The sequence below is a fragment of the Papio anubis genome, chromosome 10 (genome assembly GCF_008728515.1).
Source record: "Papio anubis isolate 15944 chromosome 10, Panubis1.0, whole genome shotgun sequence".
NCBI lineage: Eukaryota > Metazoa > Chordata > Mammalia > Primates > Cercopithecidae > Papio > Papio anubis.
Window position 1 is genome coordinate 122188821 of NC_044985.1, and position 23111 is coordinate 122211931.

Below are 23111 nucleotides of genomic sequence, written 5' to 3' on the forward strand. Positions count from 1 at the left end.
GACGCTGGTTGGTGGAATGGGTGGCAGTGTTAGGAATTCTGTGTTGGACAACAAATTTGAGATGGCTGTGGACCAACCAAGTAGAAACATCTAGTAGACAGCTGGATGTATTGACTTGGAGATCAGGAGAGAGCTGGAGAAACTGAAGGGAAAAACAAAAAATGGAGAGTTCTAGCATACAAGTGGTGTTTACAGACATGGACCTTTGTGCAGTAATGGGTCCAGGGGCGTGTGTAGGTAGGAAAGGGCGTGGTAAGCTCTGGAGCCTGCTGTGGTCCCCCAGGTCAGAAGAGGAGGAGGAGGAGGAGGACGAGAAGCAGGAAGAGGAGGAGGAGGAGGAAGAGGAGGAGGAGGAGGAGGAGGAGGAGGGAGGATCATCCTTGCAAAGGAAACAGAAGGCCAACAAGTTGGAGGAAAACTTGGAGAGGAAGAAAGTGTTAGGGAAGGAGAGGGGGTTTCTTGTCAAGCTCTAATGAGGGGAGTCATGTGGAGGCTGAGAATTGACCATTTAGTTGACAAGACAGTTTGCTGGTGACCTTGGTGTAACCCTTATAAATCCCAACTAAAACAACCAAACACAAAATCTTTTATAATATTTTAATCTGTTGCTAACTATTTTATGTCAGGAAGGAAGGAGGATAATATTTCAGCTAAAATTTTAGACTCCATAGTGTCTGGAATAAATAATGAGCCAAATCAGGAAACGACAACTTCAGAAATAGGTAAGAAAAATATATTCTTTAGTTTAAATTCCTCATCACTTTATTGTGAATGGTTTTATCTCAATGTAGTTATACATTGTTAAAAAATTATTCTAACTACTTTCATGTTCATGAGACTTTTTCTGATATACTGAAGATTGGACATAACTTGAGGTTTTATTTGCTTTAATATGCTAAGTTATATGATAACTTTATTAACTCAGCTTTAAGTTAATTATATGGCTTTCTATACATAGATTATTTTTACACTTCAGTCAAAATGCTTTCTTAATCTTGCTGTTGGGATCTCACAGTGGTGTGGGTGATGACACAGAGAAACGGTTTTTATGTCTTCATGCTGCTCTGCTTTATTCTACTCAGAAAATGCTGGTAGTAGAGGTGTTTAAAGTGCTTGTTAGGCACATTGGGAAGCTGGCCTGTCACAGCCAATCACATTCAGGCCAGCGTGTGATGGGCGTGCCCAGCCCTCACCCTGCTGCCTCAGAGGGGATGGTCCTTGGTTCAGTATCAGTAATTACCGTCATCTGTGACTTCAGACGGAATTCTTCAGAAATATTAGAATTCTCCAGTGGCACTTTAGGAAAAAATAGTGTAAAATTAGACTTTAGGGGAAGAGGAAATTTTTGCTGGCCGAACTTGCCTTATATCTGTCTGACTTTTACAAATTCTGAAGTGTAGCTGGAATACCGATGAGCACATCCTTCTTTCTCCGTGTGCGTTCCCCTCCGAGCTGGCGTTTCCAGGAGTGGGCGTGCTTGGTACAGCTGCAGTGTGAAAGATGACCTGTGGTTATTTTATTCCAAGTGGGGTGACTATATGGGAGTTGCCTGGGTCTTCAGTAGCATGGGATGGTGGAGTAAATGGTGACCGAGCTGGAGCAGGGTGTTTCCACTGAAGAGAGCCCCTGCCACGCGGGCGTGCGTGTTACCGTTCAGCCACATCTTTGTGATGTATGTTTCCTTTTTGTGGCAGCTTTCCTTATCCCTAGGAGTCTGTGGGGAAACACCCAGGCACACTGCAATCCTGCACTGCAGGAGAGGGCAGCAGGCAGTGGCAAAAGGCTGAGGGGTGGACTCCTGGTAGCCCCCACTCGGCTAGCTAGGACCCCATCTCTGAGGCCACAGGGGCGACTCCCCACCTCCTGCTTACCCACCTCATGGCCTTGAGCCAGCCACATGAGTGGGTTCTCTGAGCCACAGTTTCCTCGTCATAAATGGGCATAAAGATACCTGCCTTGAAGGTGAATGAGGTGTGCATAAAGTGGTGGCTCGTCCCAGGCATGCCACGGTCTAACCCACTTTATCACGGATCACCTCAGCTGAACTGCCAGCCCCAAATCAGGGCGAGACAGCGCTCATCCTGAGACGGGCAATGAATTTAGAACAAATTGAAAGCATTCTCCAGACAGGTAGTGATGACTTTATAGGTAATATCGACAAGTGTGAAGATAACACAAGCCTAGGCAGTAAGAAGCACAAACTGCAAACGTGATTTCTGGGTTGAGCTTTTTGCAGAGATTGGGATGGAACCTGATGCCACCTGCCGGGGAGCAGAGTCTCCCGCTGTCCTGGGGTGGTGGTGTGGGGGTGGGTGGTGGTGCAGGGGATTGGGAACAGCGGCCAGGAGCAGAGCCTGGGCTCTGGAGAGACTCCCGCTCCCTCCTCTTTCTCCTCCCCCAACCCTTGCCCTGCTCCCCTGGGGTCCTGCCACAACAGGGGCCTGGGGGTCTCTGTCCTCACAGTTGCAGGTGTTATCTTGCACTGGCCATGGTTTAACATTTGGAATTCAGAGTTTGTTGGCAGTTGTTACAGTTCCTTAATTTCTTCATTGGAGGTGAACCCTGGTGCACTGCCATTGGGTCTGATTAACAAGCCGGTCCTCACACTACCTTTCCTTCTTAGTGTTTCAAGGAAAAGTTCATGTTGTCAAAGCTGGCCTTTGCTGCACTGACTGACCTGGCCCTTGTGAGCCCTGTGCCCGTAGCCTGGGTCATCATCAGAGAATTTGTGTGTTTTATTGTTATTTTGGTTTTTTGGGTGGATTAAAGAGTTCAACAAGGAATTTATCCATTTCTTTTTCAAAACATGAACAAATTTCTTCCTGTACTCCAGTCGTTAGGCAAGCTGTAAGGCATGCTTTGTTCACTTTACAATTGTGTGACGGTTCCAAGTTTTTCTGGAACATTAAGCCATGTCTTTATTTTGCTTAGTTTCCCTCATTTCATTTTTGCTTACTTGTCTGTTTTTATTGTGAAAAATATGGAAAAGTAGAAAGAATAGTACAACTAATGCCCATATACCTTTCACCCAGATTCACTAGTTCTAACATTTTTGCCATTTTGCTTAGTGTACAGTTATGCATGTGTGTGTATATATATGTATTTTTTAGGGACAGAGTCTCACTCTGTTGCCCAGGCTGGGGTACAGTGGAGTGATCTCAGCTCACTGCAAGCTCCATTTCCCAAGTTCAAGTGATTCTTCTGCTTCAGCCTCCTGAGTAGCTGGGACTACAGGTGTGTGCCACCATACCTGGCTTCTTATGTGTATTTTTGAGACAGGGCTTTGCTCTGTCACTCAGCCTGGAGTGCAGTGGTATGATTATAGCTCACTGCAGTCTTGAACTCCTGGGCTCAAGTGATCCTCCCGTCTCAGCCTCTTGACTGGCTGGGACTACAGGCATGTGTGACCATGCCAAGCTAATTTTTTTTTTTTTTTTTTTTTTTTTTGTAGAGAGGGCATCTCACTTTGTTGCCTAGGCTGGTTTGAACTCCTGGGCTCAAGTGATCCTCAAAGGATCACTTTCACCTCAAACTCCCAAAGTGCTGGGATTACAGGCATAAGCCACCATACCCAGCATCTAGTTACATATTTTAATGAACTGTTTCAAAGTATGTTAAAAAACATCCTAGCACTTTATCGCTACATACTTCGACATGCAGCTTTATAAAAAGTACATTTTCCTATATAGCCAGAAAAGTATTGTCTAACTGAACTCAGTTATTGCTTCCTAATAGCACCTAAAACCCAAGCCATATTCTGATTGTCCCAGAAATGTTTTTCTATTCTTTTTCTTTTTTTTTTTTTTTTAAACACTGACCATTTGATCACATTTAACTTAGTGTAGCTAAATTTTGCACAGAACACTGGCAGAATGATGGACCTCCTTCAGTTGTATTTGTGGGCCGTATATCTGCTTAGTTTCAGTTAATAGTGACTGATAGGGACCGGCCCCTCCCAGCCGGGCACAGTGCTCCTGGCTTTATGCACAAGATCTCATTTGACTCAGGATGGCTGCGTGAGGTGGGGCAAACTGTGACTCAGGAAGGCTGAGGGACCTGACCAAAGCATAGCCCGTGGAGAGAGGAAGCGCCAGTGTTCCACCCTAGGGCATCTTGAGCCAGGGCTCACATTCTCACCTACAAGATTCATTGGTTACCAGGTAGCTCCAGACAACAGATTGTGTTTATGCGGTGACTCTTTTTTAAATTTTTATTTTGCCAATTCATAGTCATTTTTATTTTATTTCTTTTTTGAGATGGAGGCTCACTCTGTTGCAAGGTTGAAATGCAGTGGCGCAATCTTGGCTCACTGCAACCTCCGCCTCCCGGGTTCAAGGGATTCTCATGTCTCAGTCTCCTGAGTAGCTGGGATTGCAGGTGTGTGCCACTAGGTCCAGCTAATTTTTGTGTTTTCAGTAGAGATGGGATTTCACCATGTTGACCAGGCTGGTCTCGAACTCCTGACCTCAGGTGATCCACCTGTCTGGGCCTCCCAAAGTGCTGGGATTACAGGTGTGAGCCACCGCTCCTGGCCATCATTTTCATTTTATAAGTGCATTATTTATTTGTTTAAAACTATTATTTGACAAATTGGCTAGTCTCTTCTCCGTGATTAAGAATTGATTCTACAGTGTGGTATCATTAGTGAGCGTATAGTCTGTTTTCATGTTCTTTCTCTCGGTGTGAACTTGAGGTTTAGTAAAGCTTACATAAGAATACCACTAGGACTTTGAAAAGGTAAAATTGTGAAAGTGTCATTGGTCTCTGAATTACAGAATGAAGATAATGCATTTATAATTTGCTTATTGTGATGGTGGGTATGGTAGAATATGGAAAATATTTGACACTTTGAAATCAAGTACACAACTTAAAATTATTAGAGTGTTTTCTTCTGAAGTTGATCATCTACAACTGCCAAGCTTATGTTTATTTTTAGATTTTTTTTTTGTTAAGAACTTAATATTTCATGTTTATTCTCTGGTTAGCCTGTATAAAATATAAATAACTATTTGAACCGGCCTAAGTCAGCATCATTTTCACAGATTCATAAAAATGTCTTTGCAAAATTATATGTCATCTATTTTATGTAGTTCTATTACATTATAAATAAAACAGTTATATGGTAGTTAATGTCAGGTTGATTCTGATGTAAGCTGTTTTGAATAGTTTTAAGAATTATTAGATTGGGTTTCAGGAAAGGGAACATTTTTCCAATTTTATTTTTGTCTCCCAGTTTCTTTTTGGAGTGGTAGGTCCTCTGACTGTGGGCTGCTTTTCCAGCTCTGGGCCCTGCTGTAATGTAGAACCTATTCTTCTGGCCCCTCATCTGGGCCCCCTATCTTTCTTTCTTTTTTTTTTTTTTTTTTGAGACAGAGTCCAGCTCTGTCATCGGGTTGGAGGGCAGTGGTGCCATCTCGGCTCACTGCAACCCCTGCTTCCCGGGTCCAAGAGATTCTCCTGCCTCAGCCTCCCAAGTAGCTGGAACTACAGGGGCGTGCCACCACACCCGGCTAATTTTTGTATTTTTAGTAGAGATGGGGTTTCACCATGCTGGCCAGGATGGTTTTGCTCTCTTGACCTCGTGATCCGCCCGCCTCAGCCTCCCAAAGTGCTGGGATTACAGGTATGAGCCACCATACCGGCCTCCTACCCTTTTTCTTTTTCTTTTTCTTTTTTTTTTTTTTTTTCCCAGATGGGATCTCACTCTTAAACGCAGGCTGGAGAGCAGTGGCACAATCATGGCTCACTGCAGCCTCGACCTCCTGGGCTCACGCGATTCTCCTGCCTCAGTCTCCTGGGTAGCTGGGACTATAGGCACCTGCCACCACGCCTAGCTAATTTTTGTAGAGATGAGGTTTCGTCAGGTTGCCCAGGCTCGTGCCTGCCTTGGCCTCCCAAAGTGTTGGGACTACAGGCATGAGCCACTGCACTTGGCCTCTTTTTTTTTTTTTTTTTTTTCAAGATAGGGTCTTACTCTTTTCCCTGGACTGGAGTACAGTGGTGTGATCATAGCTTACTGCAGCCTCGAATTCCTGGACTCAAGTGATCCTCCCATCTCAGCCTCCTGCGTAGCTAACTACAGGTGTGTGTAACCACGCCTGGGTAGTTTTTTAAATTTTATATTTTTTGTGGAGACGAGGTCTCCCTATGTTACCTAGGTTGTCTTTACTCCTGGGCTCAAGTGATCCTCCCACCTAGGCCTCCCAGATTGCGGGGATTATAGGTGTAAGCCACTGTGCCCAGCCTGTTTTTGTTTTTCACAGCAAAAATATTTTCTCAGGTATTTGGTATTTTTTCTATCTTCATAAACTTTGGAACATCAGTCAGTAATTAGTCGACAAGTATGTGAAAGTTTTCAGTATGGCCAGGACTGTGCACTGTGTCCAAAATATTTTTCTTTTCTTCCTGTGTTTCTGAAACAGCCGCCTACTTGCAGCCTCTCACCTACTGGGTCTGGCTGTAGTAGGGAGGTGAGTGGAAACTGGCAGTGTCAGGTAGTTCCAGAAATGGGGGGCGAGGGCAGTCTGCTCCTCCTGGCCTGAATAGACCCAGGATCCACTCACAGTCTGGGGTGTCCTTTCCCTTTCACCCCAGAGCCGCCCATGGGGGAGGAACATTCTGGATGCATGTTTTCTGAAAGCTGCCTTTAGTCAGTCCTTTGTAAACTTGCAGTGTGGGAAAACATAGATAAGTGAGTGTGCTCTATGTTAACGAAGCTGCTGATCACCGGCCCTTTGGTGTACAGTCTTAATGACTAATTTTAAACTGTTTTATGTCAGGAACAAAAGAAGCTAATATTAAGTCAACTAGTATTTCAGATGATAATTCAGCTTGTCTGCGGTGTGAGAATACTGAGCCCGACCCCGCAGAGAAGCAGAAAGGTAAGAACGGTTCCGTTTCGCCCTTTCCTGGCGAGAGGAGGTGGCATGGTTCATCACTTGGGGGGTGTCATGAGTGGTCCCTGGAAAGTTTCGGGGTCACTACTTGGAGAGCCCCACCGGCCAAGAGGTGTACCCCCCAGACTTCATGGTCACAGTGCTGTGGCCACCGTGATTTTTCCATCACTTTCTTTGAGTGTTGAATTATACCTCAGTGAGACTTTACTTTCAGCATAAATTTTCTCAGCCTTAAAAAAAACTTTGGTAAACTAGCCATTCAATATTTGTGTTTTGAGGCGTTGGAGTTCCTAACAGGCCTGCAAGAGTGTCAGTGCCCAGGTAACCAAGGCTTGTGCAGGTGGCAGCAGCAGGGTGGGGTGTGGCCAGACGAGGGCTGATATTTGTTGATTCGTCAAACAGAAAATTATCTGTTGAAGGCCTACTACATGTCAGCCCTGAGCCTGGGAGTGCATGAGCCAGTGAAGTCAGGCTGGCCTTCTGCCTTCCTGGTGCAGATGAGGCTCGAAGATCCACCAAAACCATTTGATGAAGTAGCATTCTGGGACGGGGGGGCCTTGGTTCGTGAGGGTGGCCCAGAGAGCCTGCAGGGCAGAAGGGACTGCATAAACCAAGATCCCAGCTGGGATGCGACTGCAGCAGGGCTGGCTCAGCCCAGAGGAAGTGCCAGAGCCACGTCCCTGTGCCAGCTTATGGAGTTTAACCTTTATTGGAAGAGCAGCGGGAGGCTAATTATATCTTTAGGAGGAACAGTATAATGATATTTAGATTTTAAAGACTGGCCATGTTAATTAGGGAGGGTTAAAGATTGTCCAGAGAAGAGAGAGAGACCTGGACTGTGGAGGAGCCCTGGGAAGGGAGAAGTGGTGGGATTCCAGGGCTGCTGGCATGTGATGGGGGAGCCGGCCTGGAGTATAGGGGGAGGGCCCAGGTTAGAGAGGAGCTGTGAGAGTTGCTGGCGCCGGGTGATGGCGGGAGCCTGGGTGGGGACTCGGTCACCTGGGACGAGATTGTGAGGGCAGGAGCTGGCAGAGTGCTGGCGCTGTAGAAGCACAGGCCTCGGGGAGGATGGTGTGGGCCATGTGGCAGGTGCCTTGGGTTCTGGGTGACGGGGACTGGAAGTATCCATTGAAAGGTAGAGAGTTGACTGTGCTGACTTTCCTTCGGGGTATCGGCCTTGTGGCTGAATAACCACACCTCTCAGGAACCTGTCTGAGTGCTGTGTGAACCCAGGGCCTGTCCTGAACACCCTGGTGTTTTGAAGAAAGAGCCGGGGGTTTGAAACTGTGTCTGCTGCCTGCCCCCAAGTTGTACGAGGACTCTCAGTGCTGGTTTCTGCTAAGCACACGCTCCAGGCCGCACAGCCATGAGGAGAAGATCTTCTGTCACCTGCTCTTGGTCCCTAGCAGTCCCATCCCAGGGTTGAGCTGAGTCCTCCACCCGCATTGGGTGCAGCACCCAAAGTGCTGGGGTCTCTGAAACTGCTTCTAGTGGCACTATCTGAACCACATTCTCCAGGACCCTGCTAACCACTGTGCCCTGCAGTCCCCTAGGCCCTGGCGGGTGCCAGGCTGCCCCCTGTGCTGTGGCACTTTGTGGGGTGTGACTTCTGGAGGCTCCCAGGCCCATATTAATAGGGTCCTCTAGTGCCTCCTGGTTCCCCTTGATCCACAAGCTTGGCCCCCTCTCTCCCTGCCCGAGCCACCCTCTTAGGGCAGCATTTATGAGCTCGTGACTGTTACGCTCACAGAAAGTCCTCCTGTGAATAAACGAGCTGGAGGTGTCTATGCAGCGCTCCTCACTCTGCGCCGTGTGGACCCTCAGAATAACCCAGGCTGATGTCTCGAGGCTGCATGAACTGTTCCTGTCTGGGGTGGGGCCATGCTAAACAAGTGGCTGCATCAGGCCCTGCTGCCTCCCTTCTGCCCGTAGAGTGTCCTGAGTTGTCATGTGAAGCCATGTGCTTTCCGCTCCTCTGCAAATGCGTTTGTGCATCTTAAGAGTGTGAAACAGAGATTTCCCACCTGTGGTTTTGAATCCACCCCACCCCTGTGGTGTCACTGCTCATTTACTTTGACTGTTTAGGTCACATTTGTCCCCAAGACACAGCACTTGAAGAAAAAGGATCCTGGGTGAAGGTGCAGAGGTGGCCCTGTGTTGAGCTGGAAGAGTTTCTTCTGCTTTCAGGAGCCGATGGAAAAATACTTTCCAATCATGTCTATAAGATGGGCTGTTGTTGGCTGTCTCCCAGTCTGTGGAACGGCCTGGGATTTGGTTGGCCAGGTTCAGGCTGTTGCGTGGTTCCCTCACATTTGGATGTGCTTTTTCTGTGGCTCTGGCTTTGTTGATTCTTGTCTCATGAACTTGTTTACTTCCTCTCTCCGGTGTGCTTTCTCCACATCTCTGTGTCCTGTTTCTATATAGTACCATTTTATGATGCACAGTTTGTTTGCTCTTTGTTTTTCTATTTTTGAAAATAAAACAAAATGGCAATAGGGACATTAGAAAAGCAGCTATGAGGAAATGATCTTTTTTTCTTAACAGACATCCAAAATTATGTGCAATGTATTTTTTCTCTAATTCTGTTCTCATCATTTACTATATTGAGGTTGACTTACACAAAAACTAATTTTCTGATGTGCTTTTTTTTTAGGTGACTCCGCCAGTGATGCAGGTGAGGAATGGCCTTAGATACCTATGTGTCATATCAATTGTATGCATGTGTGTGAATGTAAATGTGGACTCTCAGATTCTTGCTTTATAAAGTGCATTAGTGAAAGTAACTTATTTTATGGAAAAAGATCTTAACTACCCTTATTTATTTATTTATTTATTGAGATGGAGTTTCACTCTTGTTGCTCAGGCTGGGGTGCAATGGTGCAATCTTGGCTCACTGCAACCTCCACCTCCCGGGTTCAAGCGATTCTCCTGCCTCAGCCTCCCAAGTAGCTGGGATTACAGGCATGCACCACCATGCCTGGCTAATTGTGTATTTTTAGTAGAGACGGGGTTTCTCCATCTTGGTCAGATTGGTCTGGAACTCCAGACCTCAGGTGATCCGCCCACCTCGGCCTCCCAAAGTGCTGGGATTATAGGCGTGAGCCACCATGCCCGGCGAACTACCCTAATTTAATTTGAGATTTAATTTATATCTTTTAAATTTGAAAAGAATACATTTCAGATTTTTTTTTCCCAGAATATAAAGTATATTTCTAATATTCAAATTATGACTATTTTCTGAAGTGTTAATTCTTTTTACTTTAAATACTGGAGTAAACTTGTCTTAATAGTTTGGGCCTTGTTATTTACTGATTAATTCTTTTCATCAAAATGAAGAAAACTTTGTTCAGATTATAAACATAATATGGTACATACCAATGTAGAAAAATTTAAAAATGCCAAAAAAAGAACAAAAATTAAAAGCACTGGTAATTCTACTGCTTATAACATAAACGAATATTCTTCTAGAACCCTGTATATATATGCATATGCATATAATTGTTAGATATATTACTGTCCTGGATTGTTACACAAAAGGGGGCTAGCATGTGACTGTACCATAATTTACTTTGTGACTGACTGTCAGTATCATCAGTGGTGATGGGTGAGCATCTTGACATGTGTCCATTTCTCCTCTTGGGCTGTATTTCCTGTAAGCGCTGAGTTGATCGGCCTGCCTTTTGAATTTTATTTCTGAAGTAGTTGAACCAGTTTGTATTCCCTGGGTTGGAGTGTGCCCGTTTTCCCAAATCTTCACCAAGTTTAGGTATCAGACATTGGTTTTCTCTTCATCAACATGATTGATGGAAAAATTGCTCATTTGTATTTGCAATTACAAATGTATTTGATTGCAAATAACTGCAAATACAAATGCAAATAGTATTTTCAAATAGTTATTGGTGTGTTTTTTCCTTTGTGAATTGCTAATTGATTGTCATTTGTTTAGAAGGAGACGTTGGACCTGCTGGCCAAGATAAGTCTGATGTGCCAGAGACTCCAGAAATTCCTAATGAGCTTTCATCCCACATCAGGTCTGTGTGCTTTGAATCCCTTTCCCTCAGCAGAGTGATCACACCTAGGACGCTGCTGTGCTTCTCTTTCTGCCTGTTGCTGTTCATTTAGTGCTTGAGCTAACTTATGAGGAATTACTTGTACAAAAAATACAAGAATATCAGTTTTCTGTACCGGAGTCATATCACTATATGCAGAATATTTTGGAGATTTAGGGGAATTCAAAATTATAGCTGAATTATGTGATGTTTTGATTAATGATAGTTGTTGATATTTTGAAATTACTGAAAATACAAGTTGAAAGACGGACACTTTCTGGTTGGTTGGGTTCCCGGGACGTTCCTGCTCTTCTGCAGAGTAGTGCGTCCTAACTAGCACATTGATTATGGCCTGGAGATGAGTGTTAACATTCACCTGGGCTTTCTTTTTCCACTTGGAAATGTATAAGCCTTTCATACTCCTTTTTTGGTTTTCCAATATTTGGGTTTAGAAGAATTCCTCGGCCTGGGAGTGCAAGACCAGCCCCTCCCCGGGTCAAACGGCAAGACAGTGCAGAGGCGTTACCAACAGATAGGTAAGACTGGCTCTGCAGGGCGGTTCTCCAGCGGGCACAGTGCCTCCGATGAGAGATAGGGGAGGGATGCAGCACATGGTGCTGGAAACATGCTATTGAGGAGCAAAAGATGAGGGTAGGCCCTCGCCTCACACCATAGGCCAACAGACATGTGAGATGGATGAAAGAGAAAAACCATGCATACATGCACAATTAAATTTTCACATCTGCGGGGAAATGTTGGGCTGCGTTTCTCTGACCCCTAGATTGAAGACTTTCTAAGCATGAAAACAGTAGAGGAATTAGGAAAAAATAGGGGAAAAGTTAGGGGCTTAATTGCACAAAAATTAAAAATAGAAGGTGATCAAAATGTTATAAGCAGGCTGGGCCTGGTGACTCACACCTATAATCCCAACATTTTGGGAATCCAAGGCAGGCGGATCGCTTGAGGTCAGGAGTTTGAGACCAGCCTGGCCAATGTGGTGAAACCCCCGTCTCTACTAAAAATACAAAAGTTAGCCGGGCGTTGTGGGGTGTGCCTGTAGTCCCAGCTACTCAGGAGGCTGAGGCAGGAGAATCGCTTGAACCCGGGAGGTGGAGGTTACAATGAGCTGAGATTGCACTGCTGTACTCCAGCCTGGGCGACAGAGTGAGACTATCTCAAAAAAAGAAGTCATAAGCAATATAAAGACAAAGAACAGACAGGATGGACCAGAGTGGGTTTCAGATCAAATAAGAGGCAGGAATTGGAGGCAGGAGGAGTAGATGTATTTTTCTAGGAGTTTTGCCACAAAGGGAAGTGAAGGAATAAGACTAGAAAGTGGGAAAGGTGGTGTCAAGGGGAATTACGATTTTTCTGATGATGGGAATGATCCAGTGGAGAGGGGAAATTGATGACGTAGGCGACGTGAGACAGGGATTTGGTGGAGCAGAGTCCCGGTGTGGGTGTAGGAACTGGTGTGGAGGTGGAGTCGGCACATGGTGTGGTGCAGATTCTTAAGGTGATTTTCTGGTACTTATTTTTCTCATGAGCCGTAAGAGGGTCTGGGGGAAGAACAATGTCAGAGGAAAGAGGGGCTGGGTGAAGTCGCTGTGCACGAGAGTGGGCTAGTGAAGAGACTAGAGCAGAGGTTTTCCTCTAGGTTGTCCCCTTTGGGGACATTGGGCCATGATTTGGAGACATTTTCTGGTGTTCTGACGAGGGGGAGGGATTAGGGCAGGGCTGTTGCTGAACCTCCTGCAATGCACAGGACGGTCTCCACCACAAAGGAGGATGGGCTGCCTGTCCATGGTGCCTGGGCAGAGGCCGTGGCTGACAACTGACTTCAGGGCAGCATCTGGCAGACTTGGACATAAAGAGACAGGAGATGGTGTGGTGGAGCCTGTTCTGCAGCCGCAGTTGGCTACACCTGCAGGCATGGGTGCACAGGCTGGATTAAACAGGGCTCAACTGTGCCAAGCAAGTGCACCAGAGAGAGGAGGGAAGGAGTTGGAGTATGTGGAAGCGCCATGGTCATGACCAATGTGGGATTTATGCCAGTGAATGAGGGAAGAGCCCTCGGGGTGAAGGTCAGGAGGAGGCAGTAGGATTGAGAGGCTGAAGGTGCTGGACAGGTGGAAGGATTGTTGGAGTCAGGTCCTAGGGCCATGAGCTAGGAAGATGGGTGGTGGTAAAGGCGTGGGGCACTGGATTGGAGATTGGGGCTTGCTGTTAGTGGTCGTGACAGGGTGACCTTGGGAGTGGATGTCGAGTGTGGGAGGTGGGATCATCCCAGGAGGGTTCAGGGACCCAAGGCCAGGATCTGGGAAGGATCATTTCTCAGTACTTGAAATCACAAGTTAAGACAGGAGCAGCGTTGGCGAGAGTGGCAGGTCCAGGAGGACCGGGTGGGACCAGGGGTTGGCAGCTGATGGCAGCAATGATGGGGTCGAGGGCGACAGGATTTAAAGTTGGCAGTTTCTAGGGAGAATAATCTGGAAGCCACAGCAAGCAAAAGGAAATTACTGACCTTCCCTCTGGGCCTGTGACAGGAGGCCTGTGGGAGGAGCGGCAGCTGCAGCTGAGGGCTGTGGGGAAGCCGTGTCCTGGAGAGCAAGGCGGGACAGACAGCAGCTGCCAATCAGGGCAGGCACACGGGCGCAGGTGTCGGGGGGGGGGTGCCACGTGGGCCACAGTGAGGGTGTGCTGGGAGCGCAGTAGATGAGGGACGGGAGCCCAGGCTTCTTGCGGTACTGACAGAGCAGCGGGTGCGAAGTGAGGTTGGTCCTGGCGGAGCCACACAGATGGTTGTTGAGTGTCTCGAGGACCCAGCTGAGGAAGTCGAGCATACTTGAGGCAATGGGTGTTATTTTAAGAACTCGTTCCCAAGTGTCTAGATTCCCTCTGGACCTTGTGCGTGGCGCTGAAGCAAGGGAGGGTTTTGGGGTGTGTGTGTGTGTATGCGTGTGTGTGTATGCATGTGTGTATGCGTGTGTGTGTGTATGCGTGTGTGTATGTGTATGCGTGTGCGTGTGTGTGTGTGTGTATGCGTGTGTGTATGTGTGTGCGTGTGTGCGTGCGTGTGTGCATGTGTGTGTGTGCGCGTGTGTATGCGTGTGTGTATGCGTGTGTGTATGCGCATGTGTGTGTATGCGTGTGTGTGCGCGTGTGTGTGTATGCGTGTGTGTGTATGCGTGTGTGTGTGTATGCATGTGCACACATGCAGCACTATGATAACGCAGCAGGGGAGTTAGGTGATTGCTTAAAGCGCGAGTGTATAGGGAAGAAACAAAGGCAGGAGGGGCCATCGAGGAGCCTGTAGAGTGTTTGGGTCTGCGGCTCACATTTGTACAGAGTGAGCTGACACTGGCCTGAGTGAGGAGTGAGGCAGCTCTAGGTGGGGCAGTTCTAGTGGGTGGCCCTGGAGAGCACGAGAGAGCCCTTGGGTGAAGGATGTCACCAAGGAGGACAAGGTGTGGGGCTGGAGGGCCAGGCTGTTGGACTTGCCCAGAATGATGATGGGACCTGGGTGGAGAGAGCAGTGTGTACGTGGTGCTGGGTGGGACATAGGGCAGCCACCGTGACTAGGAGTTGAATGAGGGGCCTCCAGCTGGGTGTGTGAAGAGAGGTCTGGGGTCACCCCTGGTCAGTGGGACCCCAGTGTGGCCCCTGCCCTGAGGTTTGTGACCCAGGGCAGTAAGTGCCTCCAGGTAGAAAGCAGCAGGTGAAGGGCTGGTGTCACTGAGAGCGTGTTCAGTGGGGAGGCGGAGGCCCTGAGGGTCTTTGTCCAGTAGAGGGCATGGTGAGGCTGTGGGGGGTGGGAGGCCAGGTGTGGACCAGGAGGCCTGGGCAGTACAGGGATGTAGGGAAGCTGGGTGGGGGTGGAGGACGAGGCTCACAGGGACTCAGGCCTGGAGGGGCAGCACAGGGATGTGGGGAAACTTGGTGGGGAGGGAGGGCAAGGCTCACAGGGACTCAGGCCTGGAGGGCTTGCAGAGGACACTGCAGACAGTCCGTCTTAGCTTCAGTGGGTAGCTTGAGATGCTGTTCTAGAGATGGTTGGTGATTAGATTCCTCTCTGCTGACCTGTGACACAGTTTCAGATGCCTGGGATTGATGAAAACGTGTGACTGATAGAGCATTTCTAATTTAATCTAATTTCTTTTTATTTAGATCAGGGAGTGGTAAAACCGTCTCAAATGTGATTGTAGAGTCGCACAATTCTGACAATGAAGAGGATGAACAATTTGTGGTGGAAGCTGCCCCTCAGCTCTCTGAAATGTCAGAAATTGAAATGGTTAGTTAACCGAAATGTGGTGTTTTTTTAATAACAATGTTTTACCTACATTGAGATTAATATTCTAGCTTTTAGATTTATGTAGACAAAAATGTCCTATAATTTTTCAGTTAGTTTTTTACCTTTGTTAATTTTGTTCTTCCTTTTTTGAGATCCACAGAAGCATGATTTTTAGAATTCAGCAAGCCTGAATCTTCTTTTTTCCCCTTCCTTTCCTGCTCAGGTAACAGCAGTGGAACTAGAAGAAGAGGAGAAGCATGGTGAGTCCTGGGCACGAGTGTGCATGCGTGTCCATGTGTGTGCGCTTACGCACCTTCTCCACGTGTTCCTGGAAAGGATCCAGTGCAAGGGACTGTTGTGTGCCAGGTTCTGGTCTGGGTCACACTGGCGGGGTCACACTGGCGGTACATAGGACGCTGCGGGCATGGATTCCTCTAAGGCGATGGCTGCTGCTCCCAATCCTTAGAGGAGAGGGCGGGCACTGTTGGAAGCTGGAAACTCACTGGCAACTGTGCTACAGATGATGTCTTGTCTCATCCGTTCGATTAGATTGTGGAAGTAGATGATCTCTGAGGCCCTTCGCAAGTCTAGTTCTGGAATATTATTGTTGGTTTTCTAGCTGGACAACTCAGAAGTGCAAACCCTGCTCCCCACACCAGGGTTTGAGTGTCCTGGAGCACAGTTTCTGCAGAAGAGGCAGGCTGAGTACTTTCCTTTATAGATGTGTTCTCATAATATGACTTTGTTTCCTGGCACCCATCACAGGTGACATATGAGGGCTTGTTGGTTTTGGGGTTTTTTTTTTGGTATCTATATGAAGCCACAATTTTTTTTTTTTTTTTTGGGGGCGGAGTCTCGCTCGTCACCCAGGCTGGAGTTCAGTGGTGCGATCCCAGCTCACTGCAACCTCTGCCTCCTGGGTTCAAGCGATTCTCGTGCCTCAGCCTCACAAGTAGCTGGGACTATAAGCGTGCACCACTATGCCTGACCAATTTTTGTATTTTGAGTAAAGACAGGATTTCGCTTCGTTGGCCAGGCTGGTGTCCAACTCCTAACCTCAAGTTATCCACCCGCCTTGGCCTCCCAAAGTGCTGGTATTACAGGCATGGGCCACCGTGCCCGGCCTAGTCACGGATTTTTAACATAGTGGATGTGTTTCATTTCAGCCCATCTCAATTTTTCTTATTAATGTTCAGATTGCCCAGTATTTGACCAGGGGAGCCTATTGGAGTTATTTTCTGGGGGCCTTTAGACACAGCCCAGTACACTCTTTAGCTTCCTTGTTTTCTGATACAACAAGGCGTTTCCGGCTTGTTTTGTGTACTTCGTGCCCTGTAACTGCCTCATTTCTCCAAGGCACCCGGCCGCTTACTGCTCTGGGTTGCTTCTTGTTTCCAGGCATTTTCACTGCAAAAGCAGGGATATACTATTTTTTTTTTTTTTTTTTTGAGATGAAGTCTTGCTCTCTTGCCCAGGCTGGAGTGCAGTGGCGCGATCTGGGCTCACTGCAAGCTCCGCCTCCCGGGTTCACGCTATTCTCCTGTCTCAGCCTCCCGAGTAGCTGGGACTACAGGCGCCGGCCACCTTGCCCGGCTAGTTTTTTGTATTTTTTTTAGTAGAGACAGTATTTCATCGTGTTAGCCAGATGGTCTCGATCTCCTGACCTTGTGATCCGCCGTCTCGGCCTCCCAAAGTGCTGGGATTATAGGCTTGATCCACCACGCCCGGCCAGGGATATACTTTTTTAAAATAAGAAAGTTTATTCTGACTTCATGATGATATTTTCAGTTCCGATTTAGAATTGTAGGGTTTTGCCTGCATTCTTTGGTTTTATATGTGCATCTCTTCCATCTCATGCCAAAAAGCCTGGCTCCCAGCAACAGCGGCTGTCCCCATGCTTTATGATCCTTCATATGCACACACAGCAATTTTGGAACACCACCACCGGTTTTTAACAACAGTAGGATTACTGGAAATGCTGAAGGATTTTATTTAATTTTTATTTTTTATTTTTATTTATTTATTTATTTTTGAGATGGAATCTCACCCTGTCATCCAGGCTGGAGTGCAGTGGTGTGATCTTGGCTCACTGCAACCTCCACCTCCAGGGTTCAAACAATTCTCCTGCTTCAGCCTTCCAAGTAACTGGGATTACAGGTGGCTACCACCACACCCAGTTTTCTTTTTTTTTTTTGTATTTTTGGTGGAGACGGGGTTTCACCATGTTGGCCAGGTTGGTCTCAAACTCCTGACCTCGCCAGCCCAAGGATTTTTTTTTTTTTTTTTTGGTAGGTGGGTCTTCCTCTTTGTTGGGTATATCCTATTAGGGATATATAGTCAGTTTCCGTTTTAAAGTTGTGAAACAATTCTTCTCTAGTGGCACATGCTTGCCAATTGGATATCACTAAGTTTATTTCATTTTGCATTCAACCTTTAGGCATTAGTGTTTACCTTTTTAATGTAATATAATTCACATGATTTTAAGGTCAGATGTGCAAAACCAGGTATAATCAGAAATGTGGGGCTTTGACCCCTGTCTCCTCTACCCTCTACTCTCCCTGTCTCCTTTACCTTCTACTCTCCCTCTCCCTGTAGGTAACAGTAAAAAATAGGGTTTATGCTTACGGTTGAAAAACAAATAGATACATATGCACGTGCATGTGTATTTATTGATATCTACACTTATTTCCATCTTGCTCTTCTTTTTAATTTGACAGTAGATGCAGGCATTCATTCTGCAGCAATGCAGAGAAATCATCCTTATTTGTCTTCACAGCCACATGGTCCTCCACTGTGTGGACGCACCCTCATTGATTCAGTCAGCCTCGAGCTGATGCATGCTTGGGTAAAACACTACTCCAAAAAACTTCATATGATATTTATCCCATGAGTAAATTCTGAAAGAAATGGAAAAATTCTTGCCCCAATATAAAAGAAGTATCAGTACTTAGAAGCATTTCTTAATTGTTATTTCTGTTTGTAATAGATGGCTGTATTTTTGGATGTCAAGCTACATTCCTTCTTAATCTTTGAAAATAGAAAATCTGTTTTATTTCTAAAGCTTTTTACTTTTCAAGGAGCTGATTTCCCTGAAACACTTTGAAATTTGATAATTTCCACTACCAGCTGTCGTGTCACTCTTGTATACTATCTCCTTAACAAATAAAGATTATTTGAAACTGTTTCAGCATAAAAAGAGATAGGATAAAAACTTAGTGTTTTTCTCACCATCCCGCCCATTTGGAATAGGTTTTTGGGGTAGAGAATAAACTTTTAACATAAAATCACTGATTTTTCAACAGGTGGACTTGTGAAAAAAATTTTGGAGACGAAGAAAGATTATGAGAAATTGCAGCAGTCACCCAAACCTGGGGAGAAGGTAATGGAATGATTTCCGTAAACACTGGCATTTTAGCAGTCTGTTTCATACATTTACAAACTTACAAATTAGAACATCTTTCAAATATTACCATTATCAATGATGTCTGTTTGCATATTTAAATGCCATTCCTGGCCAGGCATGGTGGCTCACACCTGCAATCCCAGCACTTTGGGAAGCCAGCACAGACAGATTACCTGAGCCCAGGAGTTCGAGACCAGCCTGGGCAACATGGCGAAACCCTGTCTTTACAAAAAATACAAAAATTAGCCGGGTGTGGTGGCACATGTCTGTAGTCCCAGCTACTTGGGGGGCTGAGGCAGGAGAATCGCTTGAACCCAGGAGGTGGAGGTTGTAGTGGATCGATTGTGCCACGGCACTGCAACCTGGGTGACAGAGTGAGACCCTGCCTCAGAAAGAAACAAAAAATGCCATTCCTCCCTCCTCCCAGTTGGGAGGATATAAAGTGTGGGACTCTCTGTGTGGGGCTGCTTCCCTGGCCTGGTATCCAGCCCCGTCTTGGGAGGGGGTAGTGGCTTGCTTGGGGAGCTCAGGAGCCAAGAGCCAAAGGCCTGTTGGGCTCTAACTCCCTGACCCTCCCCTTCTGGCCTTGTCCATCCCTTCTCCCAGGTCCCGTTTGCAGACTGGGAGGCTGGCTGCCTGGCCCTGGCTGATTACAAAGAGACTGGGAATGTTTTTAAGTCTTTTTTTGAAATATGTGTTCTATTGTACCTGGCTCCCTGCAGTCCCCCTCACACATGTGTGATGTGCTTTTGTTGGGACCTGTGGCTTCTTGCCAGCCACTACCCTTTCCTTGGGCACATGACCACTGGGGCGGGCACCTGTGGGCCAGCAGGGTGTGTCTCAAATGCCACAGCCAGGTTTCTCTTATAGTCACTTTAAAGAGGAAGAAGAATTTTTTTTTCTTTTAAACAGAAGTTTCTTGGATAGTTAGCCTAATAACGCAACAATTTAAAAAAGTTTTATATATAGGTGTGTGTGCACACACATGTACACACACATGCACACATATACATATCTTTCCCCAGCTGAATTAATGGTTGTTTTAGATAATTCTGCTTAACATGTCCTAGTTTGTCATGAAGCTAGGGCCTGAAATAGCCAATGAGAACTGTACAATTGAGACTAACAGTAGAGGGAGCCCTTTTAGCAATAATAACTGGAGAATGTCGCTAGAGGCTTTGCTGACAGCACCACTGTTTGCCTTGCTGAAAGGAGAAATGCCTTCTGCAGTTTGCTTCTCATCGATGGAATGTTAGTACATTATAGTTCTTTCTGTATGCATGAGGGGGTGTCCTGGTGTCACTGGTGGTATTTCTGAGACCCAGTCGAAAACCCTGAATGTGTCCCTCCAGGCTCCTAGTGGAGGTCACCTTTGAAGCATCCATTTGTTTAAATTTTGTAGCTATGATTTTTACGCAGGCATATTAGGATTGTGTTTCAAAGGATCCCCGGGAGAGTAAATTATTTCAGATTGGTAAATCTTTTGGATTCAGAGGATAAAAGGAAAAATGTCCTTTTTTGGTGAACATCTACTGTTTTGAAAAAAAGTAGGTAGTGAGAACTTCAAAGTCAGGGGTGATGTATGTTACAGTTAGGGGAAAATCAGCAAGTGTCTGTATGATTTTCTTTAGGATATTGATAAACATCAGACTTAAATTTAACTTGTTGGTCTTCTTAAAACATTTTTGTTACTTTTTTTTTTTTGAGATGGAATTTCGCTCTGTCGCCCAGACTGGAGTGCAGTGGCTCAATCTCGGCTCACTGCAAGCTCTGCCTTCCAGGTTCACACCATTCTCCTGCTACATTTTTTTTTTTTTTTAATAAACAAAAATGTGGTCAGGCGCGGTGGCTTACACCTGTAATCTCAGCACTTTAGGAAGCCAAGGTGGGTGGATTGCTTGAGGCCATGGGTTTGAGATCAGCCTGACCAACATGGCCAATCCCCTTGCTACTAAGAATACAAAAAGTAGCTGGGTATGGTGGTGCACACTTGCAGTCCCAGCTACTCAGGAGGCTGAAGCACGAGAATCACCTGAGCCCAGGAAGCAGAGGTTGCAGTGAGCTGTGATTGCACTGCTGCACTCCAGCCTGGATAACAGAGCAAGACTGTCTCAAAAAAAAATCATGTAGGAAGAGCCAAAGTCCTTTTTCCCCCTGCTCCAGTCCCTTCCCTGAGGGCAGTCCCCAGGATGAACTTGGTGTGTATCTCTATTTTGCATGTGCCTCGTGTTGTTTAGTGAGTTTCTAATGTCACCTTAGTGTTGATCCATTATGCAGGTCGCTTTCTTCATGCAGCATTTTTCTCTCTCTCATGTTTTGATACTTGTAGATGTAGTTTATTCATTTTAATTGAAGCCTTATAGTCCATTATTTGCTTATTAATTACTCTATTGATGGACATTTAGGTTTTTCAGCCATTTCCTTTCATAAACAATGCTTCCATGGCTCTTTTCCATGCCTCCTAGCTTTCAAGAGCCAGTGTCTCTTCCAGCAAGAATCAGGTCACTTTCTGTGAAGGGCTGGATAAAAATACTTCAGGCTTTTTGAGCCAGATGGTCTCTTGCAACTATTGAATTCTGCCACTGTCACAGGAATGCAGCCACAGCATTAGACCATGTAAATGAACATGTGTGGCTGTATTCAATAAAACGTACTTTACAAAAACAAGGTCCAGGCTGTGGGCTATAGTTTACTGATTTCAGCTTTGGGGGCTATGCCCAGGCTTAGAAGTGCTGTGCCAGGAAGTACACAGATCTTTAGTTTCACCAGATAGGCCACTTTCCTCCTCAAAGCGGCTGTACCAATTTATCCTCCCAGTAGAATGGACGTCTGTTTCCAAACATCCGTGCCAACAGCAGTCAAGATAGTGAACACACTCATCACCCTCCACAGTGTCATGTGCCCTTGGTGAGCCCATCCTCCAGCCCCTCTCCATGTTCGCCTTTCCCCACACCCCACCCCCAGCAGCCACTCTGCTCTGGTTCACTGTGCTTTAGTTTGCATTTCCTAGAATTGTGTTTAAATGGAATCATGTGATGTGCACTCTTTTGAGGTTTTTTTTTGGTCTGGCCATTTTTACTCAGCATAATTATTCTGAGATTTATCCATGTTGCTGCAGCATGTATCCATAGTTTATCTGTTTTTATTGCTGAGTAGTATTCCATTGTGTGGATATGCCACAGTGTGTTTCATCCATGTGTCAGTTGATGAACATTTGAGTGGCTTCTAGTTTGGACTATTATAAATAAAGCTGCTGTGAACATTCATGTTCACGTCTTTGTGTTGACAGATGCTTTCATTATGTTGTGTCAATACAGTAAAACCCCTCTTATTTGCAGGGGATATGTTCCATGACCCCTAGCAGATGCCTGAGACTGTGGATAGTACCGAACCCTGTATATACCATGTTTTTTCATGATACGTTCTGATGATAAAGTTTACTTTATGAATTAGGTTCAGTAAGAGATGGACAATAACTGATATTAAACAGAACAATTTTAACAGTATGTCAGCATCACTCCATTGTACTTCGGGGCCATTCTTAAATAAAATAAGGGTTACTTTCACACAAGCACTGGGATACTGCCAGTGTCTAGACTGTCTGATAACTGAGAGGGCTACCAAGTGACTAACAGGTGGATGGTGTATACGGTGTGTATATATATTGGACAGAGGGATGACTTCTGTCCTCGGCGGAACTGTGCAAGATTTGATCACACTACTCAGAATGGCATGCAATTGAAAACTTATGAATGAATTGTTTATTTCTGGAATTTTCCATTTAATATTTTCAGACTGCAGGTAACTGAAACTGCAGAAAGTGAAACTATGGATGGGGATAGGATTGTTATACCTAGGAGTGGTACTGCTGAGGCATATGGTAAATGTGTGCTTAACTTTTTAAGAAACTGCCAGACTATAGGGCTGGGTGCTGTGGCTCACACCTGTAATCCCAGCCCTCTGGGAGGCCGGAGTGTGAGGATCACTTGAAGCCAGGATTTTAAGACCAGCTTGTGCAACGTAGGGAGACCCTATCTCTACAAAAAAACAAAAACAAAGATTGCCAAACTGTGTTGCAAAGTGGTTGTATCATTTCGCATTCCTACCAGCAGTGTGTAAGAGTTTCAGTTCCTTCACATCCTCGTCAGCACTAGGTATGGTCAAACTGTAAAATTTTTCAGCCGGGCACGGTGGCTCACACCTGTAATCCCAGCACTTTGGGAGGCTGAGTTGGGCAGATCACGAGGTCAGGAGATTGACCCCATCCTGGCTAGCATGGTGAAACTTTGTCTCTACTAAAAATACAAAAAATTAGCTGGGCATGGTGGCACATGGCTGTCGTCCCAGATACTCAGGAGACTGAGGCAGGAGAATTGCTTGAACCTGGGAGGCAGAGGTTACAGTGAGCTAAGATCACATCACTGTACTCCAGCCTGGGCGACAGAGTGAGATTCTGTCTCAAACAAAAATTT

The 23111-nt window shown here is 46.0% G+C and overlaps 1 protein-coding gene across 11 annotated transcripts in view; it reads left to right on the forward strand.

Annotated features, from left to right (window-relative positions):
• The window catches only part of TRAF3IP1 (TRAF3 interacting protein 1), a 96277-nt gene that overhangs the window by 34548 nt on the left and 38618 nt on the right, over positions 1-23111 (forward strand). For 5 of the 11 annotated variants that reach the window (XM_031651645.1, XM_009183470.4, XM_009183467.4 and 2 more), the window contains 8 exons: positions 627-722; positions 6780-6881; positions 9550-9570; positions 10843-10927; positions 11398-11481; positions 15113-15236; positions 15460-15496; positions 18539-18615. In XM_031651645.1, coding sequence (XP_031507505.1) covers positions 627-722; positions 6780-6881; positions 9550-9570; positions 10843-10927; positions 11398-11481; positions 15113-15236; positions 15460-15496; positions 18539-18615 — 626 coding nt within the window. The remainder of the gene's footprint in view (positions 1-626; positions 723-6779; positions 6882-9549; positions 9571-10842; positions 10928-11397; positions 11482-15112; positions 15237-15459; positions 15497-18538; positions 18616-23111) is intronic. The other 6 variants (XM_009183472.4, XM_021924211.2, XM_003908155.4 and 3 more) reach the window with 4 other exon arrangements.